This window comes from Phycodurus eques, chromosome 17 (assembly GCF_024500275.1).
Source record: "Phycodurus eques isolate BA_2022a chromosome 17, UOR_Pequ_1.1, whole genome shotgun sequence".
Taxonomy (NCBI): Eukaryota; Metazoa; Chordata; class Actinopteri; order Syngnathiformes; family Syngnathidae; genus Phycodurus; species Phycodurus eques.
This window is the reverse complement of record NC_084541.1, coordinates 8,518,256-8,538,471: the sequence shown is the minus strand read 5'-3', so window position 1 is coordinate 8,538,471 and position 20,216 is coordinate 8,518,256. Positions and strand designations below refer to the sequence as shown.

At 40.3% G+C, this 20,216-nt stretch overlaps 1 protein-coding gene across 1 annotated transcript; it reads left to right on the top strand.

The window, feature by feature from the left end:
- The first annotated feature begins 1,861 nt into the window (after positions 1-1,861).
- Positions 1,862-19,610, top strand: kif20a (kinesin family member 20A). The gene is made up of 19 exons (XM_061702522.1): positions 1,862-2,080; positions 2,748-2,919; positions 3,083-3,205; positions 3,276-3,395; positions 7,478-7,616; positions 7,732-7,907; positions 7,985-8,084; positions 9,304-9,516; positions 10,770-10,881; positions 10,988-11,062; positions 11,167-11,310; positions 11,719-11,887; positions 11,973-12,122; positions 16,063-16,202; positions 16,279-16,381; positions 16,464-16,653; positions 17,931-18,016; positions 18,095-18,232; positions 18,810-19,610. Exons 2-19 carry the CDS (start codon positions 2,752-2,754, stop codon positions 19,179-19,181), a joined length of 2,718 nt encoding a protein of 905 aa, XP_061558506.1. The 5' UTR covers positions 1,862-2,080; positions 2,748-2,751; the 3' UTR covers positions 19,182-19,610.
- The last annotated feature ends 606 nt before the right edge of the window (positions 19,611-20,216 follow it).

Sequence of the window (20,216 nt, the reverse complement as noted above, 5' to 3'; positions counted from 1 at the left end):
AATGGTCATATAGATGGGGATTTGAGTTTTCTGTTGAAAAAACAAAGGTAGTGTTGTTTACTAGGAAACGGATAAAATATGTGTCGATAAAGATGTATGGAAAACAATTAGAATAAGTTATTTTCTTTTTTCCTTCTTTTAGGTGTTGTATTTGACTAAAAGATGTTTGAGGAAAAAGTGCAAAATGGTTTTAAATATAATGAGAAGTCTTACAGGGTCAGGTTGGGGTGCATGCAGAAATGTGTTAAAAAACATTTATGTTAGTTGAATGCAGTATTGGACTATGGAAGCCTGGTCTATAGATGGGCAGCATAAACATTATTGAAAGAAAACTAGAAGTCATGCAGAAGTATGTATTAAGATTATGGTGAGGTGCTTTAAAGACATTTCCAGCTAATGCAGTACAGGTTGAGATGGAGAAATGCCATTGCAATTAAGATTTAAACAGTTTATGATGAACTACTGGGCAAAATTGAAGAGTCACAAAGGTAAACAGCATCCAACTGTGAAGGTTCTTCAGCCATGTTGGGAGAGTGCCAAGATAGATAGTTTTGGGTGGAAATAAGTTGGCAAATCAAATGGGACTAATAACAAAAACATACAGTCCAGCAATTTATCATACAGCAACACCCTTTTGGATCTACCTTCCGGTGGAAGTAGATCTTCATATCCCAAAAAAGTAAACAGTGATAAAGGAAAAGGAAACTGGGAGGAAGTAGTCAAACAGAGACGTAGAACAACACATGCATTGTACACCACTGTTTTTACTGATGGCTCAAAAGATATTGGGAATGGAAGAACAGCATTTGCATTTGTCATTCCAGATTTAAACATAAACATTCAGGGACGGACATCAGATCACTTAGCAGTAGATACAGTGGAATTTCTGGCAATCATGATGGCACTACAGTTGGTTGAACAAAACAGGTTAAAGCGGTTTGTAGTCTGTTCAGATTCATTATCAGCGTTATTGTCCTAAAATAAAAACATGCTATCACAAAGTAGGTCAGCTGTTCATCCATCCATTTTCTGTACCGCTTATCATCACTAGGGTCACGGGTGTGCTGGAGCCTATTGACATTTATGAGATATTGTATATATTAAGTAAATTGGAGACGAGCATCAGGTTTATGTGGGTTCCAGCACATAAAGGAATAAAGGGGAATAAAAACTGATTACTTTGCAAAACAAGCACTTAAACGAAAAGAATGGTTGGGGATATCTTTTAGGATGGGGGAGGTTAAGGCTTATGTTAAAAAGCATAATCAAAACAGAATGGCAAAAACTTTGGAATGGAGGTCACACAGGACGGCATTTCTATAAATTACAGCAGACGGTGGGGGGCATGAAAGCAGCGGGTAGAAACAGAAGGGGACAAACAATTATAACAAGATTAAGATTAGGACATACTGGGCTAAATGGGATAATGCATTTAATTGGGAAACGTGGTACAGGTTTGTGTAAATGTGGAGTGGAGGAGGAATGTGTTGAACATGTTATTTGTTATTGTCAAAGGTATGAAATAAGTAGAGGGAGTCTCAGAGATGAGTTGAAGAAAAGTGGGGTTCCAGTATTTAATCTTAGAAATGTACTGAACACTGAAGAAATTAAGATCAAAGCCTTTGTCTCAGTTTTTAAATGAAACAGGATTGATAAAGAGAATCTAGTGTTAAGTTTCTTTGGTTTTTATTTATTTATTTTGTATCGACGGACCTGACCCACACTCCAGCACAGTAGATGGCGGTAATGTATCTTGAACGTTTGATGCCACCCGCCAACAAAGAAGAAGAAGAAGAAGAAGCCGAAGAAGACCTTGCAGCCAATCATGCAGAGAATGCTCATTCAAATTCAAACCTGCTCAGTCAGCTCGACAGTTTCTGGCGCATTGTTTGAAACTCCAACTGCGAAATAGCATGAAGAATGTTTAGACGGCCAAAAGCGCTGTAGTTAGTGTTTTGCTTTGACGTCGGCTTGTATACTGAAAACTTATTTTTTAATTCCTTGGGATCTAACGGTTTTAGACTGACGAGAGCACAAAAATACTGGGAAACAAACGTCCGTCCAACCTTTAGCAAAGGAGGTAAGTTAATCGTGACTTAGATATACCAATTAAATCTTACTTCTGACATTGCATCAAATAATTTTTTTAAACAATATTTTCTACACATGTATGTATGTATGTATATATATATATATATATATATATATATATATAATATATGTGTGTGTGTGTGTGTGTGTGTATATATATATATATATATATATATGTATGTGTATATATATATATATATATATATATAATATATACACACACACAGGATTTGACGATTTTATTTCAAAATACATAGTTATATTCTCACACTTATACATAGTAGTCGGCTTTGATATAATCAATAGCTGTCACCGAGGTAACTGAAACAACTGTCATTACAATTAATATTCGCAATTTGGGAGAGTTTATCTTTTTTCAAATGTCATGCGGGCAAGGTTGGAGTAATCCTTCCTGTTTAGCAACTCAAGTCATTGTCACTGTGAAGGGCTTGTCTTTTGACACACCTTCACGTCTGCTAATCCCTGCAGTGAGCTACGTATTGTACAAATAATCAATACTGTATAGTCACAATAACTTCAATGTATATTGTTGAGAAATGTCTTCTACAATGTGTCTCTCAACAGGTAAGACCCCCCCCCCCCAAAAAAAAGTTTGCATCTATATTGCTTGACATGCATTGTTGTCTTTGCAACAGGTAAATGGCGTTTTCTTTGTCCACGACGTGTGCGTCCCCTTTTGACGAAGGAGAGGAGATGGCTGTGTTTGAGTCCACTGCAGCAGACTATGGAGGATTGGGCATGCCACGTCTGCCTGAACTCTCGCTAATTTCACCGGGCCTGGACCCTCAGCTATCCACTATGGGGCTGGTGAGTGTTGTTTGATAAAGAATGTCTTTCTTTTAGTGTTTACACTGTGTGGTTTAATTAAAACTAAAAGCATAGTCCACCACAGTTTACCAATTTGTAGAATACATCTAAAATTCTCAAATGATTTAAACATTCATGGCAATTCACAAATCATGTACTTTAGAAAGTGGCTGTGAAACCTGCAATGATGGGGCCAGGCTGTGGTGATAAAGAGACAGAGAGGGTGAAGGTCTTCCTGCGCATACGACCCCTCACAGAGGAAGAGAGAGGGAGGGGCGAAGAGCAGGTCCAAATATGGAACAATCCAGTTCCTCTCGTATGCGCGTGGTGCCTCTCTAAACGTGCTCCTCTTGCAGGACTGTGTGGACATACAAGATGAAGAGACACTGTTGCTTAAAGCTCCCAGGTGCTCACAAAACATGAAGATGGCAGAGAGGGGCATCTCTCAGAGCATGCACAAGTTCACTTTCTCCAAGGTGGGTTACTCTTACAAACGCATGTAGGTACACTGAGGGCAGAGTGATATGGTCATAATTTTTTTCTTCCCAAACAAAAATCCCTGATCTTCATTTTAATCCTTTTTTCCCCCTGCCATTGCTGTAGGATAAGGACATATCAATGACATTATTCAATACAGTGTTGCATTTTTTTTTTTTCAATCATTAACTTCCACAGGAATAATTAGTTATGCACACAAGTGAAAATTCCTGGCAGAAACTGAAAATGTGGAACCCAAGGCTGAAAACTGAAACCCCCAAAGGAATGACTGTCAATTATTAGTAAAATTGCATTTCTGGCTTTGACTGCAGAGCTGCCAACCTAGAAATCACTTCGAGAACAGTTTGTCTGAATTTCTATCCATATTCATACCACTTATCCTCGCTATTGTCGCATGTGTGCTGGAGCCAGTCCCAGCTGACTTTGGGTGAGAGGAGGGGTACACCCTAGCCAATCGCAGGGCACATATAAACAAACAACCATTCACACTCATTCACACCTACGGGCAATTTAGAGTATTCAATTTACCTACCATGCATGATTTGGGAAGAAACCGGAGTCCCCGGAGAAAACCCACGCAGGCACGGGGAGAACATGCAAACTCCACACAGGCGAAGCTGGATTTGAACCTGCGTCCTCAGAATTGTGAGGCAGATGTGCTAGCCAGTCGTCCACCGTGTCGCTTCATAGTTTTCAGCTTTCTAATAATCTGAATTACCCCTTTGGGCATATTTCAAGTAATATTCTATCTGCCTGGACAAATATGCCAACGCCTCAAAACAAACAACCTTCTATGGTAATCATCTGCACACACAGTAAAAAAAAACACGGAAATGATGCTATTGTATTACTGTTCACCTTAAGAAATGACTACAACAGAACTAAGTGTTCCGGATATTGGGGGTGTGGGTGGGAGGAATCGTCTGACATTACCGGCTCGTCCACATTGAACACCTCCTTGGTGCTCAGTATTTTATTTTGTACCCAGGCTGCCAAGCCATGGAGGTTAAAGTTCTCTTTGCGTCCAGTGTCAACACATTGTAAGTCAATGATCATCGCCTCCATCGTAGCGAATAAGCTACACTTCTTACAAGTGTCACGAAGGGAGGTCGCGGAGTGGGATAGGCGAAGACTGTCAAAGCCATGCTAATTGATAAAGCTATCATTACAAGCCGTCGCAAAACATTGAAATATGTGATTTGGTGAAACTGTAAACTTGTCACATAGGTCTAGGTGGAACTGTGTTTTCGTGGAGCGTAACCAACTTTAAACAACAAAATAACAGGCCAATTAATGTTGATATCAATCCATTTTCCGAACCGCTTGTGGGCTGAAATATGTGCCAGCAGGAAAATTTGAATTTCTACACTTGAAAAACTGAATTTGAAAAACATAATTTGAATTTGTATTGTTTAATTTGAAACATTGCATTTAAAAACGGAATCTGAATAGTGTCATTTGAAATTGAATTTATTAGTTTGGAACTCAAGTCCAAAGAAATGTGAAAGTGAATAAGAATTGTTTTTATTCGCAATGAAAATTCTAATTATATATTTTCACATTCAGGTTGATCATTTCAGATTCAGTTCAACAAATGCAATTAGCTGTGACATATCCAAGGACTGTAAGGAATAGCGATCGATCGGCGATACACAGATCTCCTTTTTGGCCAATCAGCGCCTTCGTTTTTTTTATCATGTGATATAGGGACTCCGGAAAGTCAAATCTTCTAACCAGCTACTGTATTTTAACCTTTATATCACCTTTGTGTAATGCATCATTTGGTCAGAAAGAGATAAAAAGATGCTTCCTTTTGAACATCGGAAATGACATATCACACCGACGTGACTAAATCATCTTTCAGTTTTTTTTCCCCCAACATAAAATCATCCAGGCATTGAACTCATGCCTTAGGCTTTACTTACACCTAAAGGTAGAAACGGCACATCTCGACACAGACGGCACTGGTTCAAATTAATTTAGGGGGTTTACATCAATGAATTTTAGTCCAGCCCGTATGCATCCGTTGTCAATTTTTATTTATTTAAAAAAAAATTTGGGGGACATTTTTTGGACTTTGATGTTTTCCACCAAAGACAAATCTGTTAATCAAAGGTGAAAGGGCTACATGGATTTAAACAAGTTAACTTTAAAAGCATGGAACAATTTTCAAAGTTATTAGAAATAGATAAATATTGACTATTCACTATCGCATTCTAAGGCATAATTGATTCCCATTTATAAATCACATTTTTCAATATACTGTAACCCTGATGTGTTATGCTTTTCCTATGAATCCAAGCATGATATAATGATCCATCCATCCATTTTCTTTACTGCTTATCCTCACTAGGGTCGCGGGCTGCTGGAGCCTATCCCAGCTATCTTCGGGCGGGAGGCGAGGTACACCCTAAAACGGTCGCAAGCCAAGTACATCCTTTTTAAGAACAATTAATTTATAATTCTAAGAATAATGAAAATTGACATTGTGATGTAGAAACAATACATCAAATATCTTAGATACAAAATATAACAAACGGACTCAGGCTCTGTTCACAAAAAATGCACTTAAACAAATACTAAACAATTGGCACAGAGGTATAAACAATCGTTAATGCCTTAACAGGCAATATACTGCCAATGAAGTTCCCAGTTGTGTTGTTATTGTAACTTTTTCTTCAAGTAGAATAAAGCAACCTGTTTTCAAGATTTTTACTATTTTTCAAAAGTCTGCAGCCTTTCTTTAAACGCTGCTTTATCAACATGTTCAATAGTTGCATCTCTTACAATAGTGAGTATGCTTTACTGTATATAATGTGAGCATATTTGCACCATATACACTGTCATGTTTGTATTTGCATTGTTTGGAGAAAGTTTTCCATAATTGCAAGCTGGTGGGAAATTTCCCACTGTTTTTTATTCCCAGTTGACAAATTTGGGTGTGATGGTTGTTTTTGTCACTTTGAGGTTTTGTGTTGTCTTTGATGCGACTTCATACAAATTCGAATTTCCAGCTCGTTGGTGTTAGCGGGATGGCCGCGTACATCTGGCTTGAATCCAAAATGTTTGCACATCGTTGTGGTGACGTTAGGCTAAGGATCTAATTCCCTTTATGCCACAACTTTCTAACAGCTTGTGGCTTACTGTCAGAAAACTTAGCTTCATGTACGCGAGCGTCCGCCTTTCAGAAGCACACACAGCCAATCAGGGTGCGGCCCCTTTTTTTTTTTTTTTTTTTTTTTGGCCACACTATTCAGACGCAGGTTTCAGTCTAAAACAGATTAATCTTACTTTATGCGTCCCTGTTAATTTTTGTGCGTCTCATGCCGGACGCACATCAAAAGGGATCCCTGCTAATACATATTTTTGTCTTTTATAGATGGTAAGAAAATAAGTGCCTCCTGAGGAAATCTTTTGTTTCAAACACAGTCCTGTATCGATTAACATTTTAAATAATCAACAATTTAACATAAGAAAATTATGTCCTAATGCATGGCTTGGCTGGTCCATATGTAAGAGGTTTAGAGTTGTTCAGGTGAGGCAAGGCGACCTCAGCAAAATCTTTGTGGGTTTGACCTCAGGTCAAAAGTTTCCAAGATGTCTCTAAATCACTGCTTTTGCAACATATAAGTGGGCACCATGTATTTGGCAATGACTGACCTTTTACAGGGCTCCTTTCTTGTCATATGCAAAACAATGTCAAAATGAAAGTTGTGGTCTCTGCAGGAATTAATCTCTTTGTAAAATAGTCGCTAGAGGGGTCAGAAAAGTTGCTAAATATAATACTAAATCACTAGGTTCATAACAAAGACTCTTGCTTTTGTAAACTCACTTTTCTCTGTTTGCAGCCATTTTGTAGGTGTAAACAGTGCACGTCAGCGGGGACATGCTTTGAACGACAGAAGTCATTTGAAAAACAATAAAAATTATTGGAATGAATAAAATGGATTAAATTAATTGCCTAGCCATCAGTGTACAGATGTACCTATACCTGTTACACATCAAATGAGATCTAGTACAACTGTAACAACATGCACTTTGTGTCTTGTTAAACTATAAGATTTGTGGACCAGAGACCACACAGCAACACTTTTATGAGTGCACCATGAAGGAGATGGTCGCCAATGTTCTTCAGGGCAAGAACAGACTCCTCTACACTTATGGAGTCACCAATTCTGGAAAGACTTACACTATTCAAGGTACGATGTTTTGTTAGGACGTATACTAAACACAAAACTCTCTGTGCTCATCTTTGAAGATACAATTTTATATCTTGTCAAAAGAGTTACCGAATATAATTACTGTATTTTGCAGGAACTCGTCGTGATGCAGGCCTCCTACCCAGAGCTTTAGTGTCTCTGTTCAAAAGACTTCAGGGTCATCTCTATCACGCCATGGACCTGAAGCCTGTCTTGTACCAAGATGTGAGACACCTGGAGCCCTGTGAGGTCAGGGTGGAGGAAATACGCAGAAATTCTCTGCTCAAAGAGGTAACTAAAACAACCCAGAAAGAAAATCCCTGATTAGTTGCACATTTATATGAAAGTATTGCTGTCGTGTGTTACAGGATGAGAACATGAGTTCTCGTCGAGCTGGCAACACGACAATATGGGACAGCGGGATTGGAGGACTTTCTGCTGCCAGCCACATTGCTGTCCAACTGGATGGTAAGGGGAATTTGTAGAAGAAATGTTTTGTATTTGACTTTTTCCCCCAAACAGGAAAGGTAAACATGCTACAGAAGCTCATCAGTAGTTCCCATCTTGTTCAATATACACTTTCCCAGTAACTGAATCAAATACTTGATCAATGTCATAGTAATATTTTTCTGTAAATGACTAAATTTAGTCCTGAGTTGGTAATGCATTTCTATGTCAAATATTATGGCAGTATTTAGAAGTACTGTAGACAGTGTAACAGGGGTAGGTGAATCTTTGTGCTGATGTGTTTTAAAAAAATAAATGAATAAATAAATAAAAATAAAAAAATTAGGGACCAAATAGACAAGTTATTTGTAGATGGGGTAAAAAAGAAAAGTGACTATGTAAAAAATTCATGCGCATTGTTAAAGTGGATTATAATTATTGATTTCATTTTCCGTAGTTCTTTTGCGCACTAGGGTCATGGGCGTGCTGGAGCCTATCCCAGCTATCTTCAGGCGAGAGGCGGGGTACACCCTGAATTGGGTGTTAGCCCATCGCAGGGAACCTACTGTATAAACAAACAACCATTCGGGCTCACATCCACAACTACGGGCAATTTAGAGTCTTCAATTAACCTACTATGCATGTTTTTGGGATGTGGGAGGAAACCGGAGTACCCGGAGAAACCCCACGCAGGCATGGGGGGAGAAGATGCAAACTCCACACAGGCGTGACCGGGATTTGAACCCCGGTCCTCAGAACTGTGAGGCAGATGTGCTAACCAGTCGCCCACCGTGCTTCTTTATAATTAACTTAATTATAATAATAAACTAATTATTATAATTAATAATAAACTAATTATTATAATTAACTTAATTATAATAATTAACTAATTATAATGAACCACTTTCATTTTTTTTTTTTTTTTTACATTTGTTCATTAAAGAAAAAAAATATTTCAATAATTATATAAATGAACCAAACATGCATTAAAAAATAAAAATGCATACATTGGCCAATTTTAGGGCGGAAAAACCCGCCAAAATAATGTAACATGTATTACAGAATACTTCATTATGTAAATGCTTCGCTGGCTGGAATAAAGTATGGTGTGGATGGATGTGGCCTGTAGGCAATAATTCACCCACCCCTGTGATATAAACCTGTGTTATATACAAGTATAAAGTTAACATGATGCAAAATGCTTCAGCTGTCTTCACATGCACACATCCTCATTCTGCAGACTGTGACAGTGTGTGTCTGGAGCCTGACAGCATGTCACACAGCAGTGGAGATGAACTGGGGGAAGGGCTGCAGTTCTCAATCTGGGTGTCCTTTTATGAGATCTACAACGAGTTTCTGTATGACCTACTGGACGCCGCAGCCTCTCTGCAGCCGAGAAAGAGGATCACACTGCGGCTGAGCGACGACAAGCACGGCAATCCCTATGTGAAAGGTAATTGACTTTGACAAGACATTTCAAGACAAATGCGGAACCACATTCTGCTCGTGTTACAACAGCATGGCTTCGTGGTACTCAACTGGCCTGCTAGCCATCCAGATCGGTCTCCTGCTGAAAATGTGTGGTGCATTATCAAGCACAAAATATGACAACGGAGACCCTGGACTGTTAAACTGGAGCTTGAGTTGTAAATCAAGCAAGAATGGGAAAGATTTCCACCTACAAAGCTTCAACAATTAGTGTCCTCAGTTCCCAAACGCTTATTGAATTTTGTTAAGAGGAAAGGTAACACGGTGGTGAACATGCCCCTGTGCCAGCTTTTAAGGAATGTGTTGCAGGCATCAAAGTCAAAATGAGTGAATATTTGCAAAAAATGCTTCACAGTTTGAACAGTAAAGGTCCTGTTTTAACAAACCAGCTTTTTCTAGTATCTGGGATGTAATAGTCTCTTTGGTGCCTCAGTAAACGTGAAATATGAATTAAAATAGTCCACGCATTACTTGGTTCCAGATATTTTTCTGCCGAGAGTCCTGAAATCAGGTCATTCATTTATTTACGTCACTATTGAAGATCTCCGCCTTCCTCTCTCCTCCCGAGCCAGCGCTGTCAACTTAAGTGTGTGCTCTCACAAGTAGTGAGGGCTCAGTGTTCTACACGGAGGCAACCAATCAGAGGAAAGGGAGCGGTCTTAGCCAAATATGGACAAAGCGGATGCAAAACTGGGTCAAACAGAAGTAGCTCTCAGAGGGGCCTTTTCTGGACACTCGTATGACAAAACCGAGGTGTTTTTTGAAGTGAAATTGACACTTATACTAACGCCTTGTTCGAGAGTCTAAATGGTAGTATCAGAGCTTTAAATATCTTGTCTTTGTTGTGTAATCTTGGAAGAGAGGTTTTTGTATATACATTACACACTTTATTGGACGTGTTTAGGACTACCTACACAATCTACTGAGAGGTAGATTCCAAAATTCACAAAAATAAGTTTAAAAAAAAAAAAAAAAATACCCTTTAAAAATATCTTGTAGTTTGCAGTAGTACATAACTGCATTTAATTAAATCAATACCTTTTTTGACACCCTCAGTCTAAACGAAGCATTATTACCTTTAGTAAAGGCAGACTTTCATACATCTCTTCTATTGAGTCTCATATTGTGGTCATGATGTTGATATTGTGCCATAGCATTTCAGTGTCTTTCCTGTTGATGTAAGTATATGAACTTTGCTGCATCCTCTGGTTTTGTCAGACCTAACATGGGTCCAGGTCCGCAGTGCAGAAGAAGCTTGGAAGATTCTGAGAGCCGGACGTCGTAATCAAAGTTTTGCCAGCACCCACCTCAACCAAAATTCGAGTCGTAGGTAAGAGTCTTTCAAATTCTTTCCAATTCTTTATTTCATAGATTTTTGTGTTGCTGGTGCCGATTTCTTTTGACTTACTTTTCTTTTTTTTTCTTAACCTCTGCAGTCACAGCATTTTCTCCATCCGTGTCATCCATGTCCATCCAAATGCAGAATCTGGTCAGAACATGCACATTAGCGAGTAAGTGAACCACCTGAGACAATATTTGGGTGTCTCCAACTATCACTTTTCAAAATGTATTTATTTTTATTTGCTTTACTTACCTGGTTGTGGACTCTTTGCAGACTGACTATCTGCGATCTAGCTGGGTCGGAACGTTGCAAAGAGCAGCGCTGCGGTGAACGAATGAAGGAAGCCAACAACATAAACACCTCCCTTCTTACCCTGGGCCGCTGCATTGCTGCTCTGAGACATAACCAGACTAACAAGTATGTGCTTAAGTATATTTTATACCTACATATTTTACATTGGGGAAAGAAATCACCAGACAAACCTTTCCCAAAGCGTATATATGCTGAAATAATAATGACCTTGTTTCAGTTTACTAAAATTGTCTTACTTGAGGCGAAATCAGGGTCTGTTTAGTTGAACGCAAAGCTATCATTCTGTTGGCAACAGGTGGAAACAAAGGTTCATTTTACCTTCACTATATGTCAGTGGCACAGATAAACAAATGTATGTCATTTGTAGCAAATATATTTTGTGAAAATAAAATTTTGGGGGGTGTAATTGAATAATTTCCCATGGCACACTGTGTGCTGTTTAATTACTAGTATAAGTGTAGTCAAGCAGATTTTTTGAGAGGAAAGGCTACAGCATTTAAATGACATTCACAGGTCACGGCCCCCTCAAGTGGTACCCTTCAGGGACAGCAAGCTGACGCGAGTGCTTCAAGGTTTCTTCTGTGGCCGAGGAACATCCAGTATGGTGGTCAACATCAACACATGTGCCTCCATCTATGATGAGACTCTGCAAGCCCTCAAGTTTTCAGCTATTGCTTCCCAAGTAAGCATTTACAGTTGGAGTGACTTCAGTTTTTGCTTATTAGGCCAAAGGAAGGTTGATTTTTTTTTTCATGATTTCCTTCTAGCTGGTCCATGCACCCTCCACAAAGAACAGAGTGGCCTATATCCTGTCTCTGCTGCGTGAGCCAGCCAACAGGAATGACAGCACAGTGTTGGAAGAGGATGCAGATGACAGTGATGTTGAAGATGGAGATATCACCTTGTTGAATACAGAGGTAAGTCATTGCACGAGGGAGGGGGACGTTATCACTTGCTGTTGTTTGCTAATCTATTACACATTTTACATATCACCTATGGCTGTCTGCAGAAAAAATATAGAACTGTAGTCAAAATGGCAAGTACTGATATTGTAATGTTCAGACTTTTTCTTTGGTAACCTACTGCATATGGACACTTAACTCATTAGACACGTTCTGTTACAGACAAAATGTCTAAATCTGATTCTCAAACACTGCCCTGGTACAGTAAGTATGCCTTGGGTATGCCTTGCTAAATGATCTAATTTTACTTAATTGATCAAAATTGTTTACTACAAATGATGTATCTTTGTTTAGCTACGTATCTATCCCAGTGAAGTATAGTGACAGGTAGAAGACACTTTGCACTAGATGGCAGAAGGTGCAATTAACCTGACTATCCACCTGTTGCCATTCATACAACAGAAAAAAATATAAATTAGGTAGCTATACTTTTAATGAAATTTTTATTTGGTGGTATGAAGGAATATTTTTTCTAAAGTAAATATGTTCCTTGGCTCAAAGGTTGGGGAAACACTCGTCTAAATGTTGACGTAAACATCCCTCTGTCAATTTAGAGAGCGTGCTTCCAGTGCTGCTTTTGAATGAAATGCATTCTTATTTTGTGTATTTTAAGGTAATTGGGCTTAATGTTCTTGAAATCTGACCGGAAAAAGTGTGACTAATATTGGCTGAGAAGTTTTATTGTCACAGCATATTCCGCAGAATAGTAAAGATTTGAAAAAAGCCCCAAAGTGCATTTTTTTTTGCTCTTGGACCGAACGACTTCTGTCACTGAAATAAAATGGCCCAAATAAAACTTCAAAAATAACACGTTGTTTATTGTTGCTAGCTCATAGCTTTGCTGTGGCTGAAACATGAGCTTGTGCACTGCAATGTTATTTGCTATTAAAAAGCAATTCCCATTGGGCCTTGCTGACTTTGTCATTATCAAACCATGACTGTAAGCTACTACAGAGTCGTGCACCATAAGACATAAATTCAATTCAAATTCAACTAGTGGTAACAAACATTAACAACAAAAATGAATGTCTTTATTATGGCAATAATTCAAATTTGCTTATCGAAATGAATTGTGGTAACCGTGTGGCTTTACCATCATTATGCTAGCGTCTAGTCCGAACTACAGCCTCCCTATTGTTGTCCAACCTTTCTGCTTTCTCCTGTTTGGCTACTAAGGTGGAATGCTTGTTGCAGGCTATGCATTTGCGCCGCCCAAGCTATCCTACAAGCTACAGGTAACGTGGCTAAATACGATGCCGAGCTGCGGGGGCGAAGGTGCGCATAACATTCGTTGTCAACGCAGCATAAGTCACTAATCATCGCCTCCATGACAGGAAATAAACGAGCGTTATCAGGGAGGCCAAGAAGGGAGACAGTCGGCGGGGAAGCCAGTTGCTAAGCTAATGTAACATGAAGGTGCAAAACACCAAAATATGTGATTGGGTGGTACAGTACACTTGTCACATAGAGTAGGTCTGGCTGGGATCGTGTTATAGCAGAGATTAGCCAACTTTGAAAAGCAAAACATCAGGCAAATTAGTATGTGTCTAAAGAGGAAAACACTGAAATATACGATAATGCTCGAAAGCTACACAAACAGTGACCGGAAACTGGAAACGAATTACTACGTCACCGCTGCTACGTCACTTGAGAAAATGGGCATATAAATTTTAAAAGTACATAATTATAATAAATATTTAGAGTATAGCATTACCGTTATTAGTCCCACAATGGGGAATTTGCATAATTTCAGCAGCAATAGAGGCTACAGGACTACACAAAGATCAGGCAAGAGAAGACATTTGGCTGCAAATGTGTCCACTAGTACAAGGTAAACAGTAAAATAACAAATATTGAAGCAATCTTTTTAGCGATTACATTTATAGAGTGATTGTTGTGAAACATAACAGTATGCAGATTATTATTTTTTAAATATCCTATCACATTATACAGGAAGTCCTCGATTTACGAATGAGTTCCGTACGCTGGCGACGTAACACGGTTTTCCGCGTAAGTCGGATTTCACCGTTAGTCGAAATTTACGGCGAAATACTTCTGTTATGGGTATTGTCCCACATGATTGTGACAGAAAGCTCAGTGTGTGTGGGCGTGTGCGTTGATGTGTGAGTGAGATGGGACTGTCAAGGAGGAAGGAGTGCGCGCAAGTGCGAGTGCGTACAGTGGCAAGTGTAGTGACGGTGACCGGGAAAGAGTAGCAATTAGCGGAGGACCCGTTGACGTTGAATGTGCAGACGAGCTAATAAAGCCATTAAAGCAGCAAATCGGTGCTTTGTGCCTTTATTGTTGCCGCCGCTCAGCTGTGCAACGAGAGAAGGGAGTTAACCCCAAGGAGGACAACCTCGGCCATGGAGAAGGCGTCTCCCGACCACGGTCAAGTGACCGTAGCAGGAAAGGTTAACACTTCGTATAAAGAAAAAAAAAAATGCATTAAATAAAAAAAAATAAAATAAATAAGATGCTGTACTTGCCCTTACTACTGAGAGTGTGAAAAAAGGAGCGCGAAAAAAGCAAAAGATGCTCTCGCCACACAGACAAGCACTAGCTAAGCAGAAACACTGATGCTGGGAGAAAATGGCGGAGGAGGCACGGGCGTCGTAAAGTCGAAATGTAGGTCGAGTGCGTTGTAACTCGAGGACTTCCTGTATACTGCAATAACTGTTCCATGGTAATGTTCTTGATGTAATTTTAAACATGGCTCTGAGCGGGAATTGGGTGCCTCGGTGGGGCAGGCGGACCACCCTGGGTCCCCCGGTGTGGGACGTGTCCCGTCTGCCGGGCTGCTCTCGGGTGGACCCCTGGGCCTGATCCCGCCCCTCGATTGATTGGGTTGGGTCCTCAATCACCGCAGGGGGGCCACAGCAATTACAGGACACTTCTGTCAGTCTTTGCGCATGTAAAACGGTATCAATTCACTTGCATGTATCCGCAGACACACACCCCTTACTGCAACAAATAACTCATGAATATGCAAATCGCTTGTGTATCCCGTTACTTATACTCTCGTCCTGTACACTTCAGTTGTACAGCCGGGTTCACGACCCTGGTCCTGCATGCTTCTTCCCCTGTCCTTGTCCTGTTCTATCTTGTCCTATCCTTCCCTCACAGGGTGTAGCACTACAGCCCCATGTAACACTCATATTTAACGTTTCATTGTTAATGTAATTTAGTTCACTCATCCTGATTACAATTATTCCTTTGACTTTGTTTCTTTCTCCATTATAGAAACTTTGTTCTGTTCGACTGATCAAGTCTGATTCTCAAACCTCAATTATAATACCACAGCGGAAGCTTAAAAGCTCCACTGTGACACAGTAAAACTGTTTCGACATAAAAGGGATACAGATTTTCCATTCTGCTTGACCGAACAGGACAAAAAGTTTTTTTTTTATTTTTTGGTATGAAAAGAGCTTACAAATTCAGTTTGATTGATAATTCCTTTCGGTGTTTCGGTCAAGAATTTTCATTTCGGTGCATTACTTGTAATGACTGAAAATATACACCTCCAGTATTGTCTTTTACAAAAATCATACTGTGGGCTGTTTCCATTGAGCAACGTAAGAGTCAAAATATTAAAAACACGTCTCAATATGATGTGCTACAGTTGTGCATCACTTCAAATCACAATAAAATGAGCATTATCTTTGCCGAGGCAGGAATTTTGACACAGCTCTTGTTTCGGACCGCATTAAATTGCGCTGGTTTATCTAATATTGTTGTTGGGATTTAAAACTCATGTCTGGAAGTTGTCTTCAAGATGGGAGTTGTAGATGCTTTAACTGCCACAGTTTAACCTAAGTAATTATACAACTTTACAAGATGGGCATTCAATCCTAAGAAATGTGAAGAATCACATCTTTCTTTTTTTTTTTTTAAGTCTTTGCTGCAGGCCATCGACGTCCTCAAGCGGGAGGTGCAGAGGCAGCAGGAAGAAAAAGAACTTCTCGAGGCTAACGTGAGGGAGCAGGTGGTCTCTGAGATGATGGAGGTCATCTCCAGAATGCAAGACGATTTCAGGTGTGCTTTCACCTGTTTTTTTGTTTTGTTTGTTTTCTCAACAACAACAAAAAACTGCTTTCTTCCTGTCCTGTAGTGAAACCTTGGCGGCAGAGAGAGCTCTAATTGAAGAGCGCTGCGAGGACAAGATAACAAACCTGCAGAAACATTTGAAGAAATTCTTCAGCCAAGAGTTAAAGGTGATTGTTTTAAACCTGCGCTGGGATGATCTCTAACCTGAGGTTGTTTGATGTGGTTCAAGTTCATGTTAACACTTTGTAGGAACGGGATCAAGAGATTGAGGAACTGGCCGCTGCCCTAGAAAAGATGACTCATGAGACGGGCCCAAGCTCTGCCCCCCAAGAACCTGAGAGGCTTCGACGGTCTCACCGCCTCAGCACCCGGACAGAAAACACCCAACTGCGTGAAGAGCTCGAACTGTGTCGTGCTCAATTGCTTAGCAAGACACAGGGTATGTTGACTTTACACTTCACGTTATTGACTTTACACTTCACGATTTTCGTGTTGAGGCGCTAACACATAGAACCTACTTAGTGCAGTGTGGGGTTGGGCACAGGACAACGCAGGAGACAACAGCGACACGGCGCAAGTTTCCCCATATTTGCCGCTGGTTGCAAAGGGCCTGAACAGAAAGTAGCCTGGTACCTTTTAACGCTGGTTTGGACAGAAAGTTGAAATTTGCCACCGTTTCAATGCAAAGCCCTGGCTGTATTTTAATAAGGAGGAGGAGGAGACGAGCAGCAGCTAAAAGAAGGGGATGGATTCATCCGATTGTAATGGCACGACAGGATCTTTGGGAGTTTAGGCTCGTCCATGAGCTACAGCTCCATGAAGTCTACTCGAGGTGTACTTCAAGCTGAGCAGTTTCTTTCTACCATGTCACTATACGTCGTTTGTCTTATGTCGCAGAGCTCGGGACACACCACATTAATTAGTGATTCCTCGATTTTCTCCGCCATGCTATTTTCACTGTAAAAGTCCACCAAAATCACTTGCTGTGCATGCTGAAATCACACCACCACCAGCTCTCCTACCGGATGCACAGAGCTTTCGTCACAGCACACTAAGCTCGTGTTGAACAGTGGCATGCTGTTGCGCACTTTCACAAACGATGGGTTGGTATACAGTAGGCTGCAGTGGAAAAGGGCCTTTACAGTGTAGCAGATCATCTCTGCTCCCGAGCCAGCGCTATCAACATAACAAACACGTGTGCTCTCACAAGTGGGTCCTCGACACGGAGGCAACCAATCAGAGGAAAGGGGGCGGACAAAGTGGATACAAAGCTCAGTCAAACAGAGGTAGCTGTCAGAGGGGCCTTTTCTGGACACTCGTATGACAAAACCAAGGTGTGTTTTGAAATGAAATTGACACTTTTATACCAAGTCCATGTTAGAGAGTCACTCTACTCTATGGAGGTCTATATACCCAAAATATGGGACCTTTAAATATTTCTATGGAAAACACTAGGTCATAAATGTTGTGCCGCGTGGCAAACAAATTAATTGCGCACCCTTGTAAACCAAGACTCTGGATTCCTGTACTCCTTTTCGCAGACAGGTTTTCACTGAGGCGATAACTGTTATTTCCCCAAACTGAAAAATGAAAATGCAATCATTTGGACACTAGTTGAAGTGCTTAAACAATGTTGTTGTGGAAACAAATGACCAAAATGAAAAGTCCCCAATCGCTGCCCCATTTTAATTTTTTTTACTCTGCTGGTTTTTATAGAGGTGTTGCAGCTGAAGATCCAGCTGGAGGCACCGGGCTCAGCGGGCACCAACGCTGCCAACCGAAAGCTGGAGGAGGGACAAAGGGTTAGAAGCGGCCTGTGGGCTAAATCTTCTGTCACACAGTTGACCGCCACCACAAATTTTTGTTTCTCCTTCCAACAGAATCTGTGTCAGCTGCGCTTGGATTTACAGAAGCTCGGCTCAGACCTGCAGTCTGGCGAGCGGGCCTGCTGCCGTAATACAGGAGGCGAGAGGCTGCGTCAGGCTTTGGCCGCGGCAGACGAAATGCTAATTAAACAGGTACACTTTCCCGCCATCAGTATAATATATATATATATATATATATATATATAATGTAGATGTATTTTACTGCTTTTTTTACATCATGGCCAGGGCACTACAGATGAAAACTAGATAGATAGATCAGCCTTTGATTTTCAGCTATCCCGGGTTGGTCTGGAACAGGGGATCACTATATAGTATATGGAAATTGTAACTCACTGAAAGAAATGCAGTACTGTACTGCTGTATTTTACTTATCACATGATATCAAATATGTCCTACACTGGCTGTGATCAATATTGAGTTGCTTGATAGGAGTACTCAGCAAAATCCCAAAACTGTCCCAACATTTCTCGATTAATAAGTGTTTGGACTGTGAAAAATAGTAATTTCTTTAGCTAAGGAATTCTAACTTTTTTCTCTCTCGCTCTCCCTCTCATTTTCACTAACATCTTTACTTGCACAACCAGCTTTGAGACTAATTTATTTAACCTAACGCCTAAAACGGGTGTGCACATGCATGTGGAGGGTTTTCTGTCCTAACTTCACTGTGCTATGCAGCAGCATCTAACCCTGTTGACTCACTTCCTCTTAGGACCAGATTCTGGTGGAATTGCAGAACGGCCTGGTGCTCGTCAAGGCTGACCTGAGGCGCAAGGCCGAGACCCCAGTTCAGGCGCAGGCCACCCAGCCTCCCCTGTTACCCCGCTTGGGCTTTGCCACACCGATTTCTTGCAAGAAGCGGGGATGTGGTGCTGTCGTAACTGGTGACTCTGAGAACAAGCCTCCTCAGAAGAGACCCTTTTACCACTCGTTGTTCCCCACTGGCACGCCGACGCGTAAATACAACACGCGCAATGCTGCAGACACTAACCTAACCCCTTACTCTCGGATCCTTAGGTCACGCCAGCAGTCTCCGCCTCGGAGCCCTGTCCCCACCCCTCGCCACATACGTGGGAAGTACTAAGCTTATTCACACTTCATGGGGAGCAGATCTTGCATGTATGTTGACTATTTTGTCCCCCCCCCCCCACACCTTTTGGTTTTTGCCAACTACAGTTCTGATGTCACCAAAGTAGAAAATATTGAAAGAGGTTGTGGATTTACTAAGGGAAGTGGTGCTTCAAATTATTTGGCTTTAGGTTTTGCATTACAGATGCTGAATAACGGTGTATATTACATTCTTTGTAACAAGGTTCATTCTGCCTTAGAATACTTTTCAATGTTCTATGAATATGACAGAAAAGAAGTTTTGTTTACCTCATGTTTCTGATTTTTACAAAAACCTTGTCATTATTAAAATATATTGGTGTTTCCCATATTAGTGTTTATTATTTGTGGTGATGGGGGGTTAATTTTTTTCCAACATCAATACAAAGAAAACTAAAATGACAATTTGAAACTCCAAAGTGGCTCTTTAAGCATGGCCCTTAATACATTTTAAGTTACAAAACATTAAAATGTTCAACAATGTAACATTAAAATATTCCCTTTCGGATTGATGTCAAACAACAAAATTCATTGAACATAAATTGTATTAAAGGTGTTGCTTCCAAATAAAATTAACCTTTGTCCCTGAAAAGGTAAACAAAATCCTGCCTAGAGTATATAGTACTCCAGGTACATGCCTATTTTTTTTTAAATAAAAAATAAAATTACAACAATAAGAGCTAGTGTGCTTGTAACAAGAAGGCCATTACACCTGCTGGAGTGATGTGGAGATTTACCACTGTTTGAATGCAAAACCTCTGAAATGTCAGTGCCTCTGATTCTAGATCTTAAGATCGCTGCTCAGTTTTAAATATCGATATTGATACTGCAAATAAAATACCTCAAAAGATGTGTATCGTACCACAAAGGAAATCAGTGGTGTCAATTTTCACACATAAGAGCACAGCGGTATAATCTCTGTAGGAAAAAAGCCAAAATCTATCAGTGGCAGCCAAACTTCTTTTGTGAAGGCCCACCATAGATAAATATCCATCCACCCTCAACACGGCCG